Source organism: Sipha flava, unplaced genomic scaffold (assembly GCF_003268045.1).
Source record: "Sipha flava isolate LNK unplaced genomic scaffold, YSA_version1 41_pilon_pilon, whole genome shotgun sequence".
NCBI classification, from domain to species: domain Eukaryota; kingdom Metazoa; phylum Arthropoda; class Insecta; order Hemiptera; family Aphididae; genus Sipha; species Sipha flava.
In genome coordinates this window covers 2,452,485-2,475,347 of record NW_020273144.1, presented here as the reverse complement: position 1 = coordinate 2,475,347, position 22,863 = coordinate 2,452,485, and the positions used below count along the sequence as shown (strand labels likewise).

The 22,863-nt window shown below is 29.7% G+C and overlaps 1 protein-coding gene across 1 annotated transcript in view; it reads left to right on the top strand.

The window, feature by feature from the left end:
* Nucleotides 1–3,327: 3,327 nt before the first annotated feature.
* Nucleotides 3,328–22,863, top strand: part of LOC112688994 (SRSF protein kinase 1-like) — a 72,368-nt gene continuing 52,832 nt past the window's right edge. Inside the window, exon 1 of the mRNA XM_025562470.1 lies at nucleotides 3,328–3,496. Coding sequence (XP_025418255.1) covers nucleotides 3,348–3,496 — 149 coding nt within the window. The 5' untranslated portion in view covers nucleotides 3,328–3,347. The remainder of the gene's footprint in view (nucleotides 3,497–22,863) is intronic.

The window sequence follows — 22,863 nt, the reverse complement described above, 5'->3', positions numbered from 1 at the left end:
GTAAATGAACAAATGTATACAGATAAGTGAACTAAGTAATTATATGATTACAGTAACTAATACAAAATTATATAAAAACAATAAACATTTACAGATTAGAGACTGGAAGTTGAGTTTAACTAATTAGGTCGTGAGGACGGTCGTTTTAGACGTCGTTGAAGTGGTGAATGAATATGAAGATTATAGTGAAGCGAGTCTGTTGAGTTGAGTAATGAGTTATGGAAATTTCTTAATAAGATGTGTATGAGGTCTGCAATTTTAACAATTTGAAGGTCTTTATGTATATAATCATTACGAATGAACCACGGAACATTTGTGATAATTCTTAAAACTTTATTTTGGAAAATTTGGATTTTTTTTAAGTGTGTAGACGAACAGTTTCCCCAGATTGGGCATGCATAAGTAATTATTGGTAGTAGTAATTGCTTGTATATTAGTATTGGAAGTAATTGGAAGATGTAAGTAAACCACCATCTTTATAAATTAAATTGATTTGAGTCGTTTTATCAAGTCTATAAATATCGTAATTAGTGATTTCTATTAGTAAAACCTAATTTGGTTGACATACTATGATCTGTTAGCCAAGATTCTATAGAAATAAAAACATCATGTAATGAGCATAAAATTTAAGTTTTTAAATATGTGAGTTTATTATTTAAATTATGAAAACGTTGAAAGTTAAAATGTGTACTAGTAGTTGGTGTATTTATTATTTTTTTATAATATTAAAGATATTATTAAAGCTTTAACGTATTTGACACTTATATCTTATTCACCGTTTTCTCTTCGAAGTGTATGTGATTTTCTAAAATTTGCCATTTAATTTTGCTGTTTAATTATTTTATCTGAAGAAAACCGGATATTGGAAAATTTTATTGAAGATTTCAAATTTTTTTATACTCGTAGAATAATAAAATAATCAGATTGATTTGTAAAGTTAATTTTTGTCGGACGTAGTTTATCAGGAGTGGCTAATTTAATTTTACAAAACGGAAAAATATAAAATTTAAAATATTTTTATTCAGAACACTAAATATATTTTTAATGTTTTCTAAATCGATATTACTATCCTCTTCAGAATAATTAAATAATATTATATTATTCTATCTTATTTCTATATTCATTTATTCAGTAATAATATCAAGTTCAAATGAAAAATAATCGTATTGGTTTTCATTATTTTCTATTATTAATATTATTTTTTCAATATCATAAATTTTTGATTTAAAATCACGACTCTCTTCCATTAGATTGGAATCATTAACTTTTTTATTTATTTGATTTAATTTTTCATTTATGAATTTAGTGAGAATACAATAATAATTATAATGAAATCGCTGTTCGTTGGAATATGATTGTTATCGACACGAAATAAAATGATTGTTGCGACGAACATAAGTCTCATATCGATTATTTTGCAGTACGTTTTTATTTTCTACAAATGAATAATGTATACTTTAAGTCAGTGTCGTTAGGAATTTTGCAACAAAATGACCATTACCATTTATGTTCGATGGCATATTTAACAATGTACTGTTATCGTCGACAATTGGACCGATCGAAATAATGCGCAACGCATCACCTACACGGCGTTTTTGCTCTTACGACTTACACCAACCGTCCGTGCTCAATAAAGCTCTCGGATAAATCAAAAATATATTTCAACCAGGGATTATTAAAATACATTTTAGTGAAGGTTATGAAAAAAAAAAAAATAGAAATATTATTGCGAATAGTTGTTCTATATTTTTCATACATTTCATAATTTGTCAATATTTTCATTCGATCAATTCATGACTTACATTTTACATTCACAAATAAATGACGTGGAAATGAAATAAAGCACTAACTGTGTTAAAAATGTCCGTCGTAATCGTGTTTACATTTATTAATCCGAACAGTGTATTCTGACCGAGATGAATATTTATATTACGGACACGAATACGTTTCTAGTTGATTTTGCGAACTTGTGGAGAAATCGCGCTTTTTTTTAATCGAGCCGGATTATCAAAGAAAACAATTTCGAATTTGGCCTGCGGCAAGAGCTTTACACGGGAAGTGGTACGAACGGCTTTGTATATTTTCTCTTTACGAGAACCCGTGCAAGTATAAGTTCTCAACTACTTTTTTTTTTTGTTTTGGAGGGGGGGAGGGGAAACAAACGCAGATATTTCTCGGATCAGCGCGCGGTATACACACAAGCCGACGTACGTTTGGACCGGCCGCCGGGCGTCCACCACGACGATAACGCACGTTAATCCTTTGCGTACGCTCGTACGTCCAGCGGCGATAAAACGTCAATCCCGGGGACGTGTCGCTTGGAACCGACGGACCTCGCGACCACCGCGCGCAGTTCCCGCAGAGGGACGGTGGCGGTGGCGGCGGCGGTGCATCAAAGTACTACCGGCGTGTACACGCAGCGAGCGCGGTAATCGCGTGTGTGTTCGCCGTACACGAACGCGCACCGCGCACGCGAACACGCGCACACGAACACGGGACGGCGCGCGCGCGCGAGATCACTGCATAGGGCACTCCAACGGTGGGCGCGATCGTGCGCCGGCGCGCGCGTCCCCCGTCCGAACGATTCGCGCCCGGCGCTACGACCCATATAACGGGCGGGGGTGGCGTTTTCCCCCGTATAAAAGCACGCGAGTGCACGTAAGACGAGCGCATAGCGGTCACACGTTCAGTCGGCTGAAGCAACTACCGCCGGACCGCAGCGCGTTGTCGCTTCTAATCGACCGCGTCACTCCGACAAAAGACAAAAGTTTTATGTATTAATTCCGTTGCGTTGAAAACGTAACGTTCACTCCCGTACCTACCGCCCGTGCGTGTCACCCCGTTGCACGTCGGATCCCGCCGTTTCTTAACCCGCATCGCATAATCCTTCGCGCGTCCGTCCTCGCACCATGAACGTTTCCTCCGTCCCACCGTCGTCGCGACAAGCCGACGAGACAGCGGTAAGCACGGCCGAGGCGAACGATAATAGCCCGAACGCCGCGGCTGTCACGGCCGCCGCGTCCGAGCCGATCGACGACCAGCAACGCGTCGTGAACGCCGGTAGTTCGCGACTGCTGCGAGAGATCGCCAAAGCTGAACGCTTCGCGGGCACCGATAACAGTAGCACCAGCCTGACCAGCAGCAGCAGTAGCAACAGCAGCAGCAGCAGCAGCAGCAGCAGCAGTAGCGTTGGCCGCAAGTGTCACCAGCAGAGGACCTCGGTGGGCGCGTTGCCGGCCGCGTCCGATCGCCGTCGCAGTCGTCAGTCGGACGGCGCGACCAGTTGAGGGTACGACGACGACGGTGATGGTGATGGTAATTGCTACCACGACCGCGACGATAGGCTGATGCTGTGGAAACCCGGCACCATCAACACCGTCACCGCCGACCTGACGACGGCCATCTACAAAGCAAAGTATCCGAACATGTCGCTGTCGCTGTCGCCGCCGTTCAACAGGCGCCGGAATCTGCCGTCCTACAGGGGCCGTTGTAGCTTGTGAGTATGCCTACGTAAACACAATAGTAACAATGTCTCCCAATGCGTACCTATTAACCGGAACGTAGTGCTTTCCGTACTTTTCGATTCGCAAATGATAGAAAGAGAATTTTATACAAAAATAACGTCCCCCCGTGTGGTTTACAATACGTATCGTGGAAATTCGTTCATGTGCCCGCGATAACGTCAAACTGTTGAACGGAGTGAAACACTCGTGCGCATGCGACGTGGCATTTGCATCAACCGTCATACAACTGTCGTACGTTGACACTATGGTAAAAAAAAAAAAAAAGAAAAAAAAAGTGTTATATTATACTCACAACTAACTATCGATATTACGATAACGTTGGTTGTAATAGTGATGTTATTTAAATAATAATAGCAGGGCTTGATTTAGGCGTTTTGAGGCCCTTAAAAATTAAAAATGTGGCATTTTATGCTAGTTTATGTTTTTATTCTTTTAATATTATATTTTGCTTATATTTATTTTATACGATGAGAGTTGTATTTTTGGGGAAAAAATAATAAAAGGTTCATAAAAATCCGAGACCCCGAAAAACGGAAGCCATAGGTAGTAGCTTATCTTGTCTATTGGTAAATATGACCCTGAATAACAGGTACCTGTGCGGCGGCGTTAGCGTAAAAGACCGTGGTTCACAAAAGCTCGGTAACGGGGATTTATTTTTATTTCATAATTTCTCCTCTGTAACTAAATGGTTACGTATTTACGCATTCAAATCGCTACTATCATACCCCAATTCCGTAATACCATTTAAATATAGTTATATAGTTAAATTGTATAGATACGCCTGCCGTTTGACAAAATTACAGCGCTTACACTGATGCAGCCGCTAGACGTTGCTATAATCGTTTGCATTCGACTTGATAAAAACAGTTAAAAGCGTATCAATTGTAGGCGTGGATAGACCTATTTTACCAGTAGCGTGGTGATGATATTATTTTGAAGCAATTGCTCCTTTAAAATGTTTGGTAGGTAAGTGGTCCCCCTGCCAAAAAATACTTAACAATTAGTATAACAATAATATAGATTTTTTTTTTTAATGATATTTGATTATTATTTATTAATATTTACATATTATAGTAAAATATTTTGATTTTACTATGATTATATTAAAAATTGAGTAACAAAATAATTTTCATTGAATACGGGACATAATAATAATACCATTTTAAATGTAATATTATTACATATGACCTCGATTTAAAATATACTAAGAACGCTTAAAAACTTACTTTTAAACACCCCCCCCCCCCAGAAAAAAATTGTATCTACGCCACTAATCATAGCATCATATTAAATGTTTTAAGTGATAGTAAATATTTGGCGCACAAATGTACTCCAAATGATCCGTTACACTAGAAACAATCGGTGCTAAGTAATTGCAATACCAATGTTAACAACATTATTCAAAATTTACATACACTGCATAGATCAAGATACAAGATAATTATTGAGTGTAATAAATTTACTAGATAATTAAGTAAGTACATCTGATCATACAAATCAGTCTAATATACGTATATTTTTTAAATTGTAAATGTTTTGTTATGGTGGAAATGTCGTTAGGATGAATAAAGGGTACCTTATGATTTATACATTTTTGCTCTTCACCAAAAATTAGTTCAACACGCCATTGTTTTTTACAGGATATGCAAAACGCTGCCGTTGCCCCTCCCCCACCCCAATTTAAAGTTATTTTAATTGTATACAATTCTGGTAAAAATATACACACAAATGTCTAAATAATTGTTTAATTTAAAATTTTAATATTTTCGTTAAAAAAAAAAAACAAACAAAAGTGACTGGATAGCAATTATAACTGTGTTCATAATAAGAATTTAAATCAAATTATGAAATAAAAAATTAATTTATAACGCTTGAGTAATATATTTCGATAGTGTAAATAAATAACATCATAGTCGTATAATTTAATAGCAAATCAAAATACGTTTGATGGATATAATTCTAATTGATTACCACGCAATCCTGCGTTCAATTGAATTTTTGAAATCATCAATAATGTGTTCCGGATTGAATTTTATATTTTATATTTCTCGCGCTCCGCAGTCGAAAACATTAATCTATTTAATCTCTCCTGAAGCGCAGCACTTCATAACTTCGTTAGTACATTAAACCGTTATTACATCAGTACATAAATTGTGTTTCCTAAATAAATAAAAATCTCCGGGACCGAATATAAAAATCCAATAACGATTGCAGTGTACGTAAAACCGTGCGATATAAATGTTGAAGACCGTCCACGCCATGATTTCTGTTCGTACAGTTTTTACTACGAGTAAGGCTCCGTGTTCAAGGTATACAGCTGCATAACCAGCATACCCCATGCGCACGACACCGTTGTTATTGCGTCGAACGTGCAGCCGTTTCATTACCGTACCGTTGAACCCGCGCTTGAATCGTCGTCGGAACGAGCGCCACGCGACCACGTAGCCGCGGGGTGCACCGAGATAAAAGAAATCGATAATATCGTATAGTGTTACCGCGCCGCCGACATACCTACATCACGCGCGAACGCGGCACGCGGACATTTCTTCACGCGGCTTTCGGACGGACTCGCTGCTCGCGGTTCGTCGATTTTTCCGTACATTTTTTTTTTCCTTTCTTTACACGTGCGAAAAGTTTCGTTCTCGGAGTTCGCCCGTCCCGTTCACGGCGGGTGCCCCGTTTAACGATAATATTCCGCGCGTCTTGGGCGCGTTGCAGGAGTCCGAGGCGCGGACGATGCGGTGAAGTGATCCCGTAATCCGAGTTGATGTACAACGATCATTTGCGGAACGTTGTTGGTTATTTGGCGTTGAGTCTACAAAGTATGACGAGTCCGCCGCGATGATTAAATTCCCGCACAAAAGACCGTTGGATAATAATATAATCGCGTTTCATTGCTTCTGGACGAATTTATGTATCGGATTAATTAATAATTTACACTTCCTCCGCTGAGTCACGTCTCGTCAACAATATCGCAGTCGCCAAACGCGTGAACTTCATGGTATATTATATTATTTTTAGTCGTATAATTATTCGAGTGTGCTTAGTGTGAAAAGCCAGATCTATTCAAAGGATTTTCGTCAACGGCCTAATTATATTACAAACCTCTATGTACGCATTGTTGCAATACATACACAGGAGTATGTGTATGCAATATGTGCCGATTCCTGAAACCGCACGCTTGAGATAAAACGCAGTACGAAACCGCACACTTTTGGTACGTTAAAACCGCACACATTTAATAGATGAAAACCGCACAATTTTTAATATTGTATTCAATAACTTCACACTTATGATTTAGATCCCGATTGTTATTTAATAAAATAAAACAAGGATAATAAGTAATTAAAAGGCAACAGGTACGGTATAATTATATATCTGTTAAAAGTGATTTTTATTTAGAGTTTTAATTTATATTTGCATCTAAATCAACCTGTAAAATAACTATAAATAATAAAATATATTCAGACATAATATTTTCAATATAGGCGTTTAATAAGCGTTATAATAAATAAGGATTTATTTAGTTTTTTAATCTAAATTTGAAAAATTCAAGTTAAATTAAAAATAATAATAATTATAAAACAATTATACAAAACAATTATGTTTTCTAGGTATAGGTATTTACTAAAATTTTCTCTCTTTGACACTTAATGGTTTTTCTTCTTCTTGCTGATCTTTTATGTCATTAGCTACTTCAAATATTTCATTAAACCCTGGTTGTTTTTTTTTGATCTATTGGTATCTTTCACCCGCCTTTCAGTTTTATTCAGCCAAAATTGTTGATTTGATGAATTTGAGGATCGAATATAAATGATTTTTCAACAACGCAATATGAATTATCAATAGCGCAAATAGCGTTTAACAGCGCTTTAGAATAGACCCTGGTGAAAGGAAATATTTTATTATGAATATTAAATAATTAAACACTCCATACGGGGCAATACATTATCCTACGTCCAACGAGTATTATATTTAAGGCAGGTTTTGTATTATACAAAAGGTATACCTAAATGTATGATAGAAATAATAGAAATAATAAATAATAGCTTACCTGTATAAGCTTTCAAAGTTGATTGAAAACTTGCGATTTTTCAAACGATAAGTATGAATATTTTAATTGAATTTGGCACGATAGTTATTTTTCATCAGGTAGTCAAAAAAACTTTTATATCTTAATTAAATTTTCTAAAAAATATATTTCAACTTTCATGTTTCTTTTTTCATCTATTTAATACTTACGAAAATAAATAAAAATGGGTCATTATAATATTGATCCAAAAAAAAAATAACTTACAATTTATAGTATTACATTATATACAATTTATTTCTTAATTATTATGACTTCAACTAAAATTGTATCAGGTGGTTGGTATTTGTATCTGTTCTTTCATAAAGTAGGTACATTGTATAACCGTATTTACCATAATCGTAGCCTATAGATTTAATATTACTAATTATAATTATTGAGTTATCATAATAACTTAAATAATAGTATTATTAAAAATGTTGTCACTCAATACGATTAAAGGTACAATTAATATTACACATGCATTTAGAACTCATTTATTCGTTTCTTTCCCGTACTCTAGTCATTTAAATGTATAATATTTTGAAATCGTTTAATTATCTATTCTACATAAGAATCTAAGATATAAAATATATATATGTTATGTAAGTATCTTATTAATTGTAGTTCACTTAAAATTAACATTTAGATTAATCAAATGATTTAAAGTATAAACACCAAGTATAAATAATTAATTATTTACATACCTACCGCATTATCAATAAAACGCAGAAATACATGCGATAAAATATACTTAAATAACATAAATTCAAATAAATGTTAGGATATTAGCTTTTAATTGTAATTTCTTAACGTTTTGATTAATTTTAAATATCTGAGACATTTTAAATGTCATATTACATAACGCGTATTGACACTGAACATTACTGTATACATACAATTTTATGTGTTATGTTTTATATTAATCACTTATACAATTTACTTTAAAGCCTGTGGTAAAACATTTACAATACTATTCGTCATAAAACCAATATCTACAATTGTCTTACTAGTTTAACAATGTGTTTGAACTTTGATTGCTCACGTTAATTTACACAATATACACGCACGTGTAATTACATAGCCCGATAATCGCAAGGAAAATTTATGCTATGGCAGATCCAGGATTTTCTTTTGTGGTGGGGATTTGAAAAAATCCCTTGGGATATTTTTTATAACATTGCAGTCAGTGCTGAATAATACATTAAGATAACAGTAAGTAATATAATAAATTAATTTAAATTTAAGATTACTATTTTCTTATATGAATAAAAATACAAATCTTATACTTTCCCTCCTACTTAAAAAAAACGATCTTTTTCTTAGTTCATAAAATTATTAATTTTTAATATATATTTTTCCTGATTTTGGAGGGGTTTTAATTTAATAATTTATTTTAAATAATTTTTCAATATATATCTTGTGATGTATATATACTTTAAATGTAGTATAGATATATTACTGTGCGGCCATAAGCCTTGGCCGCAACTCGTACTTTATTTAGGAATGGGGCTACAATTTAATAACACAACTTATATTATATTAATAATTATCAATTATTGTGTTTGTCTTTGATAACAAAAAAAATCATCGTCTGTTGATGGTGACATGCTGTTTTCGAAAATCATAAAACCTATCTAATATTATTTTTATTTTATTAATTTGTATGCGGAATTACTGTGTCAAAAATAAATCAAAATAAATATTATGCGTGGAGTTAAGGAGATATTTTATAAAATGGCCACGTTGCATGCAAATTTACGGTACCCTTGATATTATACTCAACAAATTCCATCCAACCTAACTCAAATCTTTTTTGTTCAATATATGTACACGCAATACATGAAGTGCGGTAATCTGAAAGTGATTCTGGTATGTCAAGAAAGAGAACTATACCAGTATCTCTCTCTCTCTCTCTCTCTCTTTCCCTCCCTAAAAGTCATCCAGTGTCTCAAACAAGTTATTCAAACTTCAAAGACCCCTGTTTACAAAGCATTGTGGTGACGATCCAAGTGTCCCGACACATTGGCTGACTTTGACTGGGATACTTTAAATAAAAACATAACATTGTTTATTAAAATATTTAACCAGAAAATGTGTTAGTATTACTATTGCAGTATTTCAGAATCTTTAGTATAACATATATAAAACATGAATGGTTATTTTACAAAATACCAATTAACAAACGAAAAATAAAAAAAATTATTATAAACCTAAGCCTAAAAATTAGAAATTCCCACTGAAAAAAAAAATCTTGGCTGCGAGCTCTGTTGTGGCTGTTAATGAAATTAGAAAAATATAATAATAAGACAATATTTTTTACAGTTTTTTTTAAAAATAAAATTGTTAGGTATGTAATTATATAAGTACTTAAAATAATAATTAAATATTAATATACATTTATAATTATATCAATATAATTATAGTTTATAAAATATAAAAATTTATAATAGTATTTGTCTGGAGTATATTGCATATAAATAGCAATAAATTGTATTATTTTTAATCAGATTTCATTGGTACTACTATAAATATTTAATACTACTTCACTTTGGACAGTATTATAGTATTGCTATACATGTATTTTTTGACCACATTTCTTTTAAACATTGTTTCAACGTTGGTCATACTTACAATTTTTATGCTTTTTATGGCTTTAGGTTTTTACGCTGTGACACATACACCAACAGAATAATTTTATATTCTGTCCAACCGTAATTCAATACTTTTATAGATAAGTACAAAAAAAAAAAATTTTATTTTCACAAAACAACCAACTCGATGGACGACGATATTTCTACCTTATACATGCTGTGCCACTAGGATCTTCTGATAGAAATATCTTCGTAAATATTAATTTTTTTTTCTTCATATAATTTAATAGAAAGTTTTAGTTCACATTAAACACGTTTAGTCAAATGTGTGTTTTCATCTTATAACTGGATAAGAAAATAATTTTTGGAATTTTAATTTCTATCAAATTAAAAAGTAGCCATTCTTTGGTAGGTATCAAGTTGATATTACAATTTCAAAGTGTCATATAATTAAAAATTAGTTTCATAATTGCATCAAAAGTAAGTTTATAGAAAATTACCTAATCGACAGTTATATAGGTACTGACTATTTTAATAAATTAGTATTTTTCAAGTTATTTGTGCCTAAAGTATATTATTCCTGAAATCCAAAACTACGAATCTATAAGATATGATTTTTAATATAATTTGTTAACTGAAAATATATTATTGAAATTGTTCAAGAAATAATTAATCTATTTTACAGCTATTGATAACAAATAATATGTAGATATTCGTTAAATTAATCTAAACAAGAGGTATAATTAGATACTAATGAACAGAATTTTTATAAATAAGCTTTATATTCTTAATTTCAAAATGATAATTTTTTAATATAACTTAAAAATAAAACTGTAATAATAATGTATAAGTTTATTTAAATCAGTTATAATTAATTAATTTAAGGTGTATTAATATAAAATGAATTTTTGTGTAATGTCATATAAATATCCGCACAGTTATTGTAAATTAAATTTCATAAATAAAACAATATTGTTTTACTAAACTACAAAAGTTTATTGTAATATATATTTTATGATTGAATTCCCATTTCAATAATTTGATTAATTTATTTAATGTTCAATTTAATTTAAATGTGTTGTAAATAATTTTGGCCGCCAATATTTAGAATTATTTATAAATATGTACATACAACAAGTACCTATTAACGGTATTCGATTTGAATATAAATGAAAAATATTAAAATTTTACTAATCTACATGTAACGAAAAATATTCAATACTGAATGTACTATAATTGTGTGTAGGCTAATACACGCAAAGAGTAAATTTGGACTGGTGTGGTTAGCTATTTAAAAATGTAGAAAATATGATTTCCTGGAATCATAAACCTAGTTGCCAATTTACTTTATAATGTTTAGCAAAAAATTTCAGTATTTTATTTTTTAAGAATACATTTGAAAACACTATCACATGTTACTTCTACTAACTCTTGTTTTTATAATCTATAATACATTATATAATATTGTCACACGTATAACAGAACGTATAAACGTAAGGTCTTAAGGGACGTTCTTTATTACGTAGTATTATTTTTATTTTTTTTATTTTGCCGTAAAAAATACGCATTTCGTGTTATAAATTGTGATTTATTATGTTTCATTTATTATACGTTTCATGATTAAATAACTGAAATACTACGGGAATGAAAATCATTAATTTGAATTAATTTAAAAGTTTAAAACCAAAGCCATCATGAATATGCTATGAGTAAATAATTTTCGTCGGCAAAAGAATGGTTGAATCAAATATCAGGTTAGTATGCATTTTTCAATATTATTTCAAAAGATAGGTTAAAATCCAAGTAGTTAAAGAACCGTATGAATATAGGCACACATCTGTTCAATATTACATTAATAATCATGCTGAAATAATGATGCATTAAAGTACTTATGATTGAGAATTTTAGAAGTAAACCGTGGGCGATATGATGGCAAGTGCGAAAAATATAAAAATTGCTTTCGCAGATGTTGGTGTTGTGCGATAGAGCGCGTCAATAGTATGTTCCGTCGATATAAATTGTATAATAATTGTAGTTATAAGAGTTGAAACGGATTTTACGTGTAGAAGAAAACATTGGTCCGTAATAGATGTAATGGAGTTGAAATTTCAATATGAATGAAAATACAATTGTTATAAAAAATTATTATTTTTTGGCATCTTATATGCATGTAATAATGAAGTATAAAAAATAAATAAAAAAAAGTGTATAGTATTATAGTGGCCATCACGGGAGTTAAAGAGAGCGCCACTATTTAGCTTCGACGAGTATACATACAAACGTTATCACCATGTCTGCACGCCCTTAAACCGTTATCACTTTACTTGCCTCTTGATAATTATTAACATTTTACAATTTTTACATTTTTTTTTTTTTTTTTTTTTTTGATAATCGACTGACGACAATATTAATGAGAAACAACAATGGATCCGTCTCGATTGATACTTGACAACAATTTAACCTTTTTTATTGATTTACAGTCTTGTTGTATACATAAGATAATAAATATATAACCTCTGAAAAAGCAATGTTTATCGAACACCGTTAGTACGCGTTAAACATTTTGCACTCACACCTACACAATTTCGACTTAAAAGTAAAAATATTGATGATAAGCGGCTCATAAATAATGAATGACGATTACCGGATTACACTTGCTTGTATGTGCGTTTGCCAGCTTTAAGCTGTAAATAAAGTTGGATCGATTTTTAATGCTTAATCTTAACAATAAAGTTTTAACACCACTGCAAAGTGAAATATTTTCAATAAATACATACAAAACACTGTACAATAGAGAATCGAAGCACAAATATTTGTATGTTGGACTGTCAGAATAATGGATATGTACTATATTATTATCAGCTGCTACGCTATACATTATATTACGAGTTACATTTTTGTCAGTTACTATAGAGGTTTTTTGTAGTTCAATTTATAACGGTACCTAGTGTTTTTCAATAATAAAAATTATACATTGATACTTGACTTAATTTGATAAAATAAATCTTACAATATTGGCTTCACCAGAGCCCGATTCAGTGGCGGCCTGGGCACACATTACTTGGTCAGCTAAATAAAAAAGGGGCCCTCCATTTAGGTACAATTAGAAACACATAACATATTTTTTTAATACATTTATTATAAAAATTGCCTTCTTGGCTATACTAACAAGTTAAATAATTAAAATACATTTATGAAATTTTAACACTCGAAAATTAATTAATAATTAATAATAAATAATAAACAAATTATGAATATAGATGATTAATATACAAGCAATTTTTTTAATTCTGTCGATGAATGTGCATAACAACTTATTATTTCTTCTAAATCAGGAACTTTATCACTTTCAATGCTAATAAGTAATAGAGGTTCTAATAATTCTTGACTTATTGATGATCTTGATCTTGTTTTGATTATTTTTAATTTGGAAAATGATCTTTCACAATGTACTTGTGTGCATGCAAGAGTTAATATAAATGTATATGCCATGTACAGATTAGTAAACGCAGCTGTATGGAAGTTATACTTGTATAGTAATTTCATGACGCATGGTATACATTTACTACAAGTTGAATTTTTATATTCATTTGGTTTCGGTGAATATTTAGGAACATCGGTCATTGTTTGATTTTTATATAAATTGTCATCTTCATCAGTCACTTCAGATTCTTCTGAATCGTCAAATTTGATTTCACCTTCATGTAATTTTGATACCATATCATATGAGGCTGAAAAATTAATTAATTCTTCTTTAATTAAATCTGGTTGTAGTCCAATGATTTCACAAAAATTGTTGAAAACTTTTTCATTATTCCATAAAATGTCAAAATGTTATTTTTTATATCCATAAATCTGTTGGGATCAAAAAATGTCGCCATCGGGCGGCGTTAACCAGAGTCGCTTGGTAAATGACGCACGTGACTCGAGTGTCGCAAACACATCGTTTCGATAAGCGACGATAACGATTAATAGTAATGAAAAGAAAAAATAATTTTCATAATATTTAGGTATTGTACATTATATAGTATTGTTTATATCGGAAATAAATCGCGTGACTGCGTGAGCCAAGAGTAATAACTAGTGTCTAATAATATAATATTGTTGTGGTCGTGTGATCGTCCCAATCGATTTTACTGAGAAATACTATTTTTAATTTCAAATCAAGGAACTACGTTCACTGTCTGTACAAACTACAAATAGTACAATGTTCATTAATCAATTCAATATAATTTTAAGATAACAGAAAATAATAATTGACATGTTGTACATGGTACGGGTTATTATGTCATATAAAAATAGTTTTATTCTTATAAATTGGCCATTCCTCAAAAAAAAATTACGGCTCTTTTCAAAGGGCCTTATTATAAGGGGGCCCAGTCGGCGATCGCCGTCTCGTCGACCTGACCAGGCCACCACTGGCCCGATTTAAGCATTTTGAGGCCCTCAAGCAAAATAAAAATGTAGCCATTTACTCTGATTTTTTTTTTTTTTATTATTTATTTCATACGATGAATGGTGTGTTAAAAAAAAAAAAAGTGGTTTCATAAAAATTCGAAATTCTCTAATAACAAAGACTATAGGCATTTGCCTACCTTACCTAATGGTAAATATGACCCTGGACTTCACAAGTAATTTTGGTGTACGATTATAATACTTGAAGATTTTATTGTAAATTTAACATTATGTGACTTAAGATATTTGAATTATATTTTGACTATACTGCTATAATGTATGATATGTGTGGTTTATTTTATAAATCATTATTATAAGTTTCACTTAACTGATGTTTATGTACATTATGTAATTACAGAATGACCATAACAAAATATACCTAATTTATGTTTAATGTGAATTAAATATACTGTTGTTGTTCATAGCAAAAAACCAAAGAATTTTCTTTTTACATTTTACGTACAATATAAATTTTTTTTTCTTACTTGTATAGGTATATGTATCTAAAAAATAGTTATTTTTTTTATAAGATTAACGATCTTGATGGTTGAACACGCATCAGAAGTAGTTATAAATGAAAGGTACCTAATACCTGAGTACTTTGATGAAAGTTAATATTTTTTAACAACACATCGTTTCGTGACTGATGAATCATACTTTTTTTTTCAGATGAGTAGTCATGTTTTATGAAGTAGAATCATTTATCGGGTACAATGAATGAAAAACGAAAAGTGAACTTATGTGTAAGACATTTTTCACTTTAAACTTTTATAAGAAAAAAATTGTACCAATACGTACCTAAAAATGACCAATAAGCAAAAGCACTTTTGTATATATCATTTCATATCGGTAAACTAACAGCTTCGAGAATCTATACACCATAGTGTATGTTATAATATTTATGAATGATTTTTTTTCTCCATCATAGTTTATTTATACGTAAAACTAGAATTCAAAAATCGGAAGAGATGGAGAACAATAGAACAAAATGATCCTGTTGCTCACATGAGTTGTAGGTAATGAACCAGGGGTGTGCCCAGGAAAATTTTAAGGGGTAGGGTCCCAAATTTTTATTTTATTTATATTCTATTTTATTCTATTTTTTATCTGTTTTCTAATTATAATTATAGTTTAATTCAATACCAACAAATTATTGTTAATAATTATAGTAGTAGTCACAATAGTTATACACTCATCACACATATTTTTCACAAAGGTTTACTATAATAGGTAGGTACTATAATTTGAAATCAATTTTTATTTAATTGTGAAATGTTATAAAAAAATACATTATTTAATTAATAATTATAAATAATATTAAAAAATCCGTATAAATTAAACATGCTTTATACATTATAGGTATATTATATAATCTGTAAACTTTGTATATTGAAGACAATAGAAAATGAAAATACACTATATACTATATAGCAGAGGTGGCGAACCTTTTTAGGTTCAAGTGCCAAATTTTTCTTTTTCAGGTTTTGAAAATCATTTACGTGTCCAAAAAAAATTATATTTTCTAAAATTATAAACAAACAAAATATATAATAAACAATAATAAACAAAATTACAGATTTATTGCATTATTTTTATTAAACTTTAGTCATTCTTTATAAAATACAAGCAGCAATTATTTCGTTGGTCAAAACCTTTCTTTCCTTCGATTTAATAACATTTTTTATGGCGAATAAGCTTTCACGAACATAGATTGACGAAATATATAAAAGCATAAGGAATATTGTCATTTTTAAAACATATATAATTTGTTTATTTGAATTTCTTACAACCAACATTTTATAAAAAGTAAAAAAAAATTTTTGTACAATTTTTCAATTTTGTACGATTTCAATTTTTTGCGCGTGCCATAGGTTCGCCACCCCTGCTATATAAAATTTACTAGCAAATCATTGAGTATGTAGAAATTTCAATGGGAGGTCTGGAACCGACCCCCCCTCCTTGGGTACGCCTCAGTAATGAACTGTAAAATATTTTTAAATTTGAATTGAAGAAAAATTAGATTTGCCCCCCCTACTCCATAACCACAACACAAATACGCCCTTGATATCTTTGATAAGAGGACTGATGATATTCGTACAATATAACATCAGGCAATCTAGTTTTACTTTTACTTTATCTGGTTTATACTTTTATTAGAGTTATCCTCTCATTGATCGATAAAATTATATTGGTATAGCCGATTGTCGCATAGTATTCAATTGTGTTGTGTATCACGTCGAAAGTACTGCAGGTGCGTTTCACATGCTATATATTTTCGGAATGGTTGTGTTTTATTTTTGTGTACAAAAAAATTAAAATACCTTAAGTAAAATTGCCATTTGGTTAGGCCAAATTGGTAATTTTCAGTAAATAAAAATGTATTGGTAGACAACCTTCGATTATTTATATTCCAAAATATTAAAGAAGCTCTCATTGTAAAATATAATACAAATGTAATTAGCAAAATAAAATTTTTTTTCGTAATTTTTATATTTATAAAATTATAAATTATAAATATACTTACACAATTTTAAAATTTTAAATTAATAAATAAATAATGATAATAATAATACATTTTATGTTAAATGCATTTTTTTAAATTTTTTTTTTGGTTTTTTTTAGAATTTTTAGGGCATAAATAAATTTTTAAAAAGGGCATATTTTTTTTATTGATATTTTTAAGGATTTTAAATCTGAGCCCTAAGAGCCCTAATAAATAATTTCTATGATTCCCAGAGTTAATTTTCCCGCAATAAAGTTTTGTCCATGAAATATAAGATTAGCTAACAAAATTAATTTAATATATATTTAGTATAAATTAATAATTATAATATTTTATGTTTAAATGAATAATAGATAGGAAAATCCCACTTATCCCAATGAACGCCCTTGTATATAAATACTACTAATATATTTATATCGCATTACATAATTTATAATTATATTTAATCTATGTTACTATGAATAGACAACAACAGGAATATTAAGTATTCTAATACTTTTGTTTAGATACCTAGAAACTAATAATGTTATATACCAGGGGTCGGCAATATATATAATATATACCTATCAACATTATGATATTAGCATATTATAGCATAATATGATTGAAAAAATGAAACTATCAATGGATCGGTACTTATAAATGGGGAAATGTTCTGGGTTTTCTTTTAACATTTTTTTTATTCATTTATTTTTATTTATTTTTTAATTTATTTATTGATTCTTCATTTAGCCACTTCAGAGAGTACGCATATATTAGTTTATTTATCCATTATAGGAATTTTCTGTATATAATTTTTCAAAATAAACAAATATTCGAACAAATTTAGGTAGTAAAAAAGGTAATAAAAACATAGATAAAATAACATTTAATATGTTATGCCATTGTGGTAATGTAAGACAGTAATATTTTTAAAAGCATTAGTACATCAATTACAACTAATAAAATAATTAAAAAACTTTCAAATTGGTTTCCTAAGCAATATATTATTTTAGGGTCAGCAAAAAGTTGGAAATAAATCAACTAGAACCATGCAACTATCAAATTATATAATATTAGGAAGTTTAACTTGATTTAAGAATGTTTCAAAATACTTGACATTTTCGAAAATCCTTGAATTTTTTTTAAAATTAACTAACAATGAATACTATATAATAAGTCTAAAATTACTGATATAATAAATAATGTAAAATATTCTAAAATTGTCACAATTTAAATAAAAATAAATTTTAAATAACTGAATACTGATAACAAAACGTCCATTTTCTTCAAAAATAATAATTTATTCTAATAAAAAAATTAATTAATTTTAAACTTATTATACTGTCTTTCTTAGTTTTGATTTGATATAATTTTAAATAATTAATTATAATTAAATTGTTTTCATAAGTCTATTTTTTTAATAAATTGAGAGTTATTTTCCATTAACTAAACAATTAAAGCCCTTTTGATTGACATGACATTGTCTTTTTATCAACTTTCTATTGATTGACGGAACACTGTTATACATATGAACACAATATACATATATACACAATATTTATTAAATTGACCTTGTGTTAACAAGAAATATAACCTATTTGACTCTCATTTATACTCAAAAATGTATGCTAATGATTGATTATAAAAATACCTATAGTTTTCAAAATAAGTTCATAAAAATAATTTGTTAATTTTTACAAATGTATTTAGAAAATGATTTCTTAATTCAGTACTTAAATTATTGAAAGAAATAACTTGTATAGAATAATAAATTATTTTTAAATAAAATTTATTAGGTACCTATAATAAATTATTATACGATTTATACTTTTATTTAATTTGTTTTCAAATGAATTATTTATTTATAAACAACTATACTTAGGTACAGGGGTGGATAGCGCCACCGAAACACCGGGATTTTCCCGGTGGGCCGCTACTTAAATTGACGAAAATGGGCCGATGAAAAATATTACTATTAATATTATTATACATGTACATATATACAAATAATAGTAAATAAATATAATACTAATTATATATATTTTTAAATCTAGCTAAAATCTATAAATATCATAGTAAATTCCTTTTAAATGAAGAAGAAAAAAAGTATTTACAGTAGGGTTACATAATTTTAAATGTAATTTTTTTTGTGTTATTATAATTGTATGATCAAAAATTAAAAATTAAATTTTATTCAAAATTTCAAGTGCAAATTTATTTTCTTTAATGCATATTTAATATTTATACTCATGCATGATTAAGCATGAACATCATAAACATCTTTTAGCGGATATTTGATTGGTTTTTAATGTATATAATTCCGTGCTATAATGATAACTGATTGTTCAGATTTAAATTATCATATATAGTCACTAATAAAACCCCACGACAAAGTTGATACTGATATATCATGTTTTTCCACAATAATTATACGCGAACCATATAAATAGTAAGATATTGCTAAAATGTTGTATAACCAGGTATGCTTCAAAACGAATTAAAATGAAAAGGAGATGCAGACAATAAAAGAAATAAAAATCGTAGAGTTGTTAGAAAAAAGCAAAATATGTATAAAATTGGATAGTATAATATGTATTATAATTTTAAATATTATTTAAGAACGTCAAAAAAAGAACGTGGTGTGCCGGGTTGGTTCTCTCAAAGTTGAGTTAATTGTTTAGTTGGAACTTGGATATAATCATGCGGGCTGTTGTATTCTATTTTTCCCGGGTCGGTTAAATTATGCCTATCCGCCCATGCTTAGATATTGTAATGAAAATATATTAAAGGTAAAAACTTACACACCAGATTAAATAATATTCATTAATTTATTTTTTCATAGAATAGATTTTTAAATATTAGTTTAAATGAATGTAATTTGATAAAATAAAATTAGAGTCCCATCATTGGAAACTCTTTTTCATGAATATTAAATTGATTCTACATAATTATTTATCAAAATATATATATATATATATACAGAGTGTAAATGTTTGTATTTGAATAAAAAATAAAAATAAAAAATGTGTTTTAAAATGTACGAAATTCAAAACTAAAATAGTCTATGGCCAGTGATCATAATTATTCCTGTTTAACAAATAACGATATAACCGATAAATACCACTGTCTGAAATTCGGAATGAAATCTATCTTTAACCGATTAGTGGCCATCCAAATTATAACACTTCACATAAAATGTATTATTATAAAGAAGTGATGATAAGTTTTTAAATTTTATTTTAAAAACATAATTTCACCAACTAAAGTAGTTTTCGACGCACTTGTACATAGGACAGTATTTATCAGGGATACAATGCACCGGAACTTCAAGCTCTGAGGATCCTCTAAAATCAAAATCTGAAATTGAAAATTGTCTGTTTCGTTATTTATTATGCTTTTTTGAAATTTACCTACTGATTAAAGTACTTAAATTTCATTTTTTTATTTATTTATTTTTTTTTGTTAAATCAACATGCATTAAAAGTTGAGTAAGTTTAAGTTGATATAAGTTGAGTATTTTTATTTTTTTAAGGAGTCTCCTGTTGGTATTTGCACCCCGGCCTTCTGAGACTTATATCCGTCACTTCATATATATCAATATTAAAGTTATTGATTAATTGACGGGCCGTCAGTGGCGCACACAGGGAGGGTCAGGGGTGTCGACTGACACTCCTCAGAGAATTGGTGGATGACTAGTTCTGTGCAGTGGCCCCGAACTACAAAAAATGCAGTATGGCAAATATCAAATTTTATTAGTAACTACCCACCTACCAATTGGTATAAACGGTTAGGAGGGGCTGAAACCCTACCATAATATTGTATTCAAAATTGATATTAATATATATATATATATATATTTATATATTTTCATATTGTGATTTATCAATAATTTATGATATAGCCGATATAGGTGTACACTTTATATATTAAATAATATTTATTTTCTCCACATCGCACTATCGTTATCGTATTATCTGTGATAATATTACGGTTTTCTGGGATGTATCGACGTAATCAGCTTACCACAACTGATGTGCTTTTATGTAATAATGTTAAATATTAAATAGTTTTAATACTTTCATAGTACATTTTACACATTGGGCTGTGTGTACTACGCTATGTGTCATCTACCCAGCACCTAGAATCCATCCACCACATAATTCACTATGGCAGTCGCCATACTTGGACATAGGGATCGGCACCACTGGTTCTGTGTGAACTTTTATGAATATTTGTTTAATTTAATACTAACCAAATTTTCAGCTATCCAAATCAATATAGGTACTAATTATGTTTACCCTAGAACTAAAGCGTCACATGAGAATAAGTAGTAAGGTTCAATCCCAAAAATTATGCTATACAAACTTATAAATTAATACCCAAAAAATTGAAAAATAATTAATATTAGGTTTATTTTAAAAAATTTTATTTTTAGTATCTTTGTTAGTAAGAAAAAACCAAAAACACTTAAAAATAAGAACTATACTATGCCTAAACTCAGATTTTACTGGTGGGAGTGGGTGGGTACCTCAAAATATATATTTTCGACACCCTTGTCAAAAATTTACTGTACGCCACTACTGACGGCCTTGGTCACATATCACGCAGCGTGATTCTTCATAGTGACGTAATATTATTAGATTATGGGCTATGCGACGAATATATTGGACTTGTAATAACGTGATTTTTCCCGTTATATTTATACTCGTTACTTTTGTGGTATCGATTCGATCTCATTGTTTTTTAATATTTTTAAAGAAAAAAATATTTCCTAGAACTGACTTTCGGTATGAAAAAACGATACTGATGGCCGATACAATCGGTAGAAAAATCGGAAATCGAATCGTCCGTATACATTTTTTGATAATAATATTGGTGATGGATATATAGTGGTGAACAATAATTGTTACTAATTATTAGAGTTCTTCAGTACTAACATCGCAGCGATGGATGACGGGGTAATCAAAATTCAAGACGCGAATTTCGCGAGTGAGACGTTTTTTGTAATTTTATTTCAGTTTACAAACAACTACCCGAATTGTGGAATATTCGTTGCAATGAATATTATTGAATATATATTTATACACAATGATTACATCTATGCAATTGTATTTAACTATTAATATTTAAATGAGTGTACTCTTCTTGTTTAGCAAGCAATTATTTTTATCTACCGTTTACGTTTTGCCTATTTTTTTTTTTTTATTTAATAGAAAGAGCGATTATAATTTCAATACACGCCTTTTTTTGCTTGTCCATTTCAGTTTACATCTACTGAAAGTCAAAATAAATACACGGAGTATTGACTATTTGAAATAGTCGTTTGTGGACTATACTGTCAGTGATGAAAATATAGTCAGTATTTAAAGCTTCAAATTGCTAGATGTGTCCAAATCTCAACTGTCACGCCAAGTGGCCGTTATTCAAAGTGTTCAGGTCATACGTGCTATCTCAGTGACGTATTGACAATGTTTTTAAGGATCTATCAATATTTGAGGGTAGGTGGTTAATAATTAGATGGGTATTTTTTTGCTTATACGATGAATATAATTGTTATTTTGTGATTGCCAGACATCAATAGACTACATAATATCTAAAAATCAAAACATATGATAGTATAATAATATCTAGATACTGTATAATATACGGTACATCATGATTTTTTGACCCGACTAATTACACCATGATTGCGCCCCGATCACTTTTTACATGATAAAATCACAACACAATTGCGCA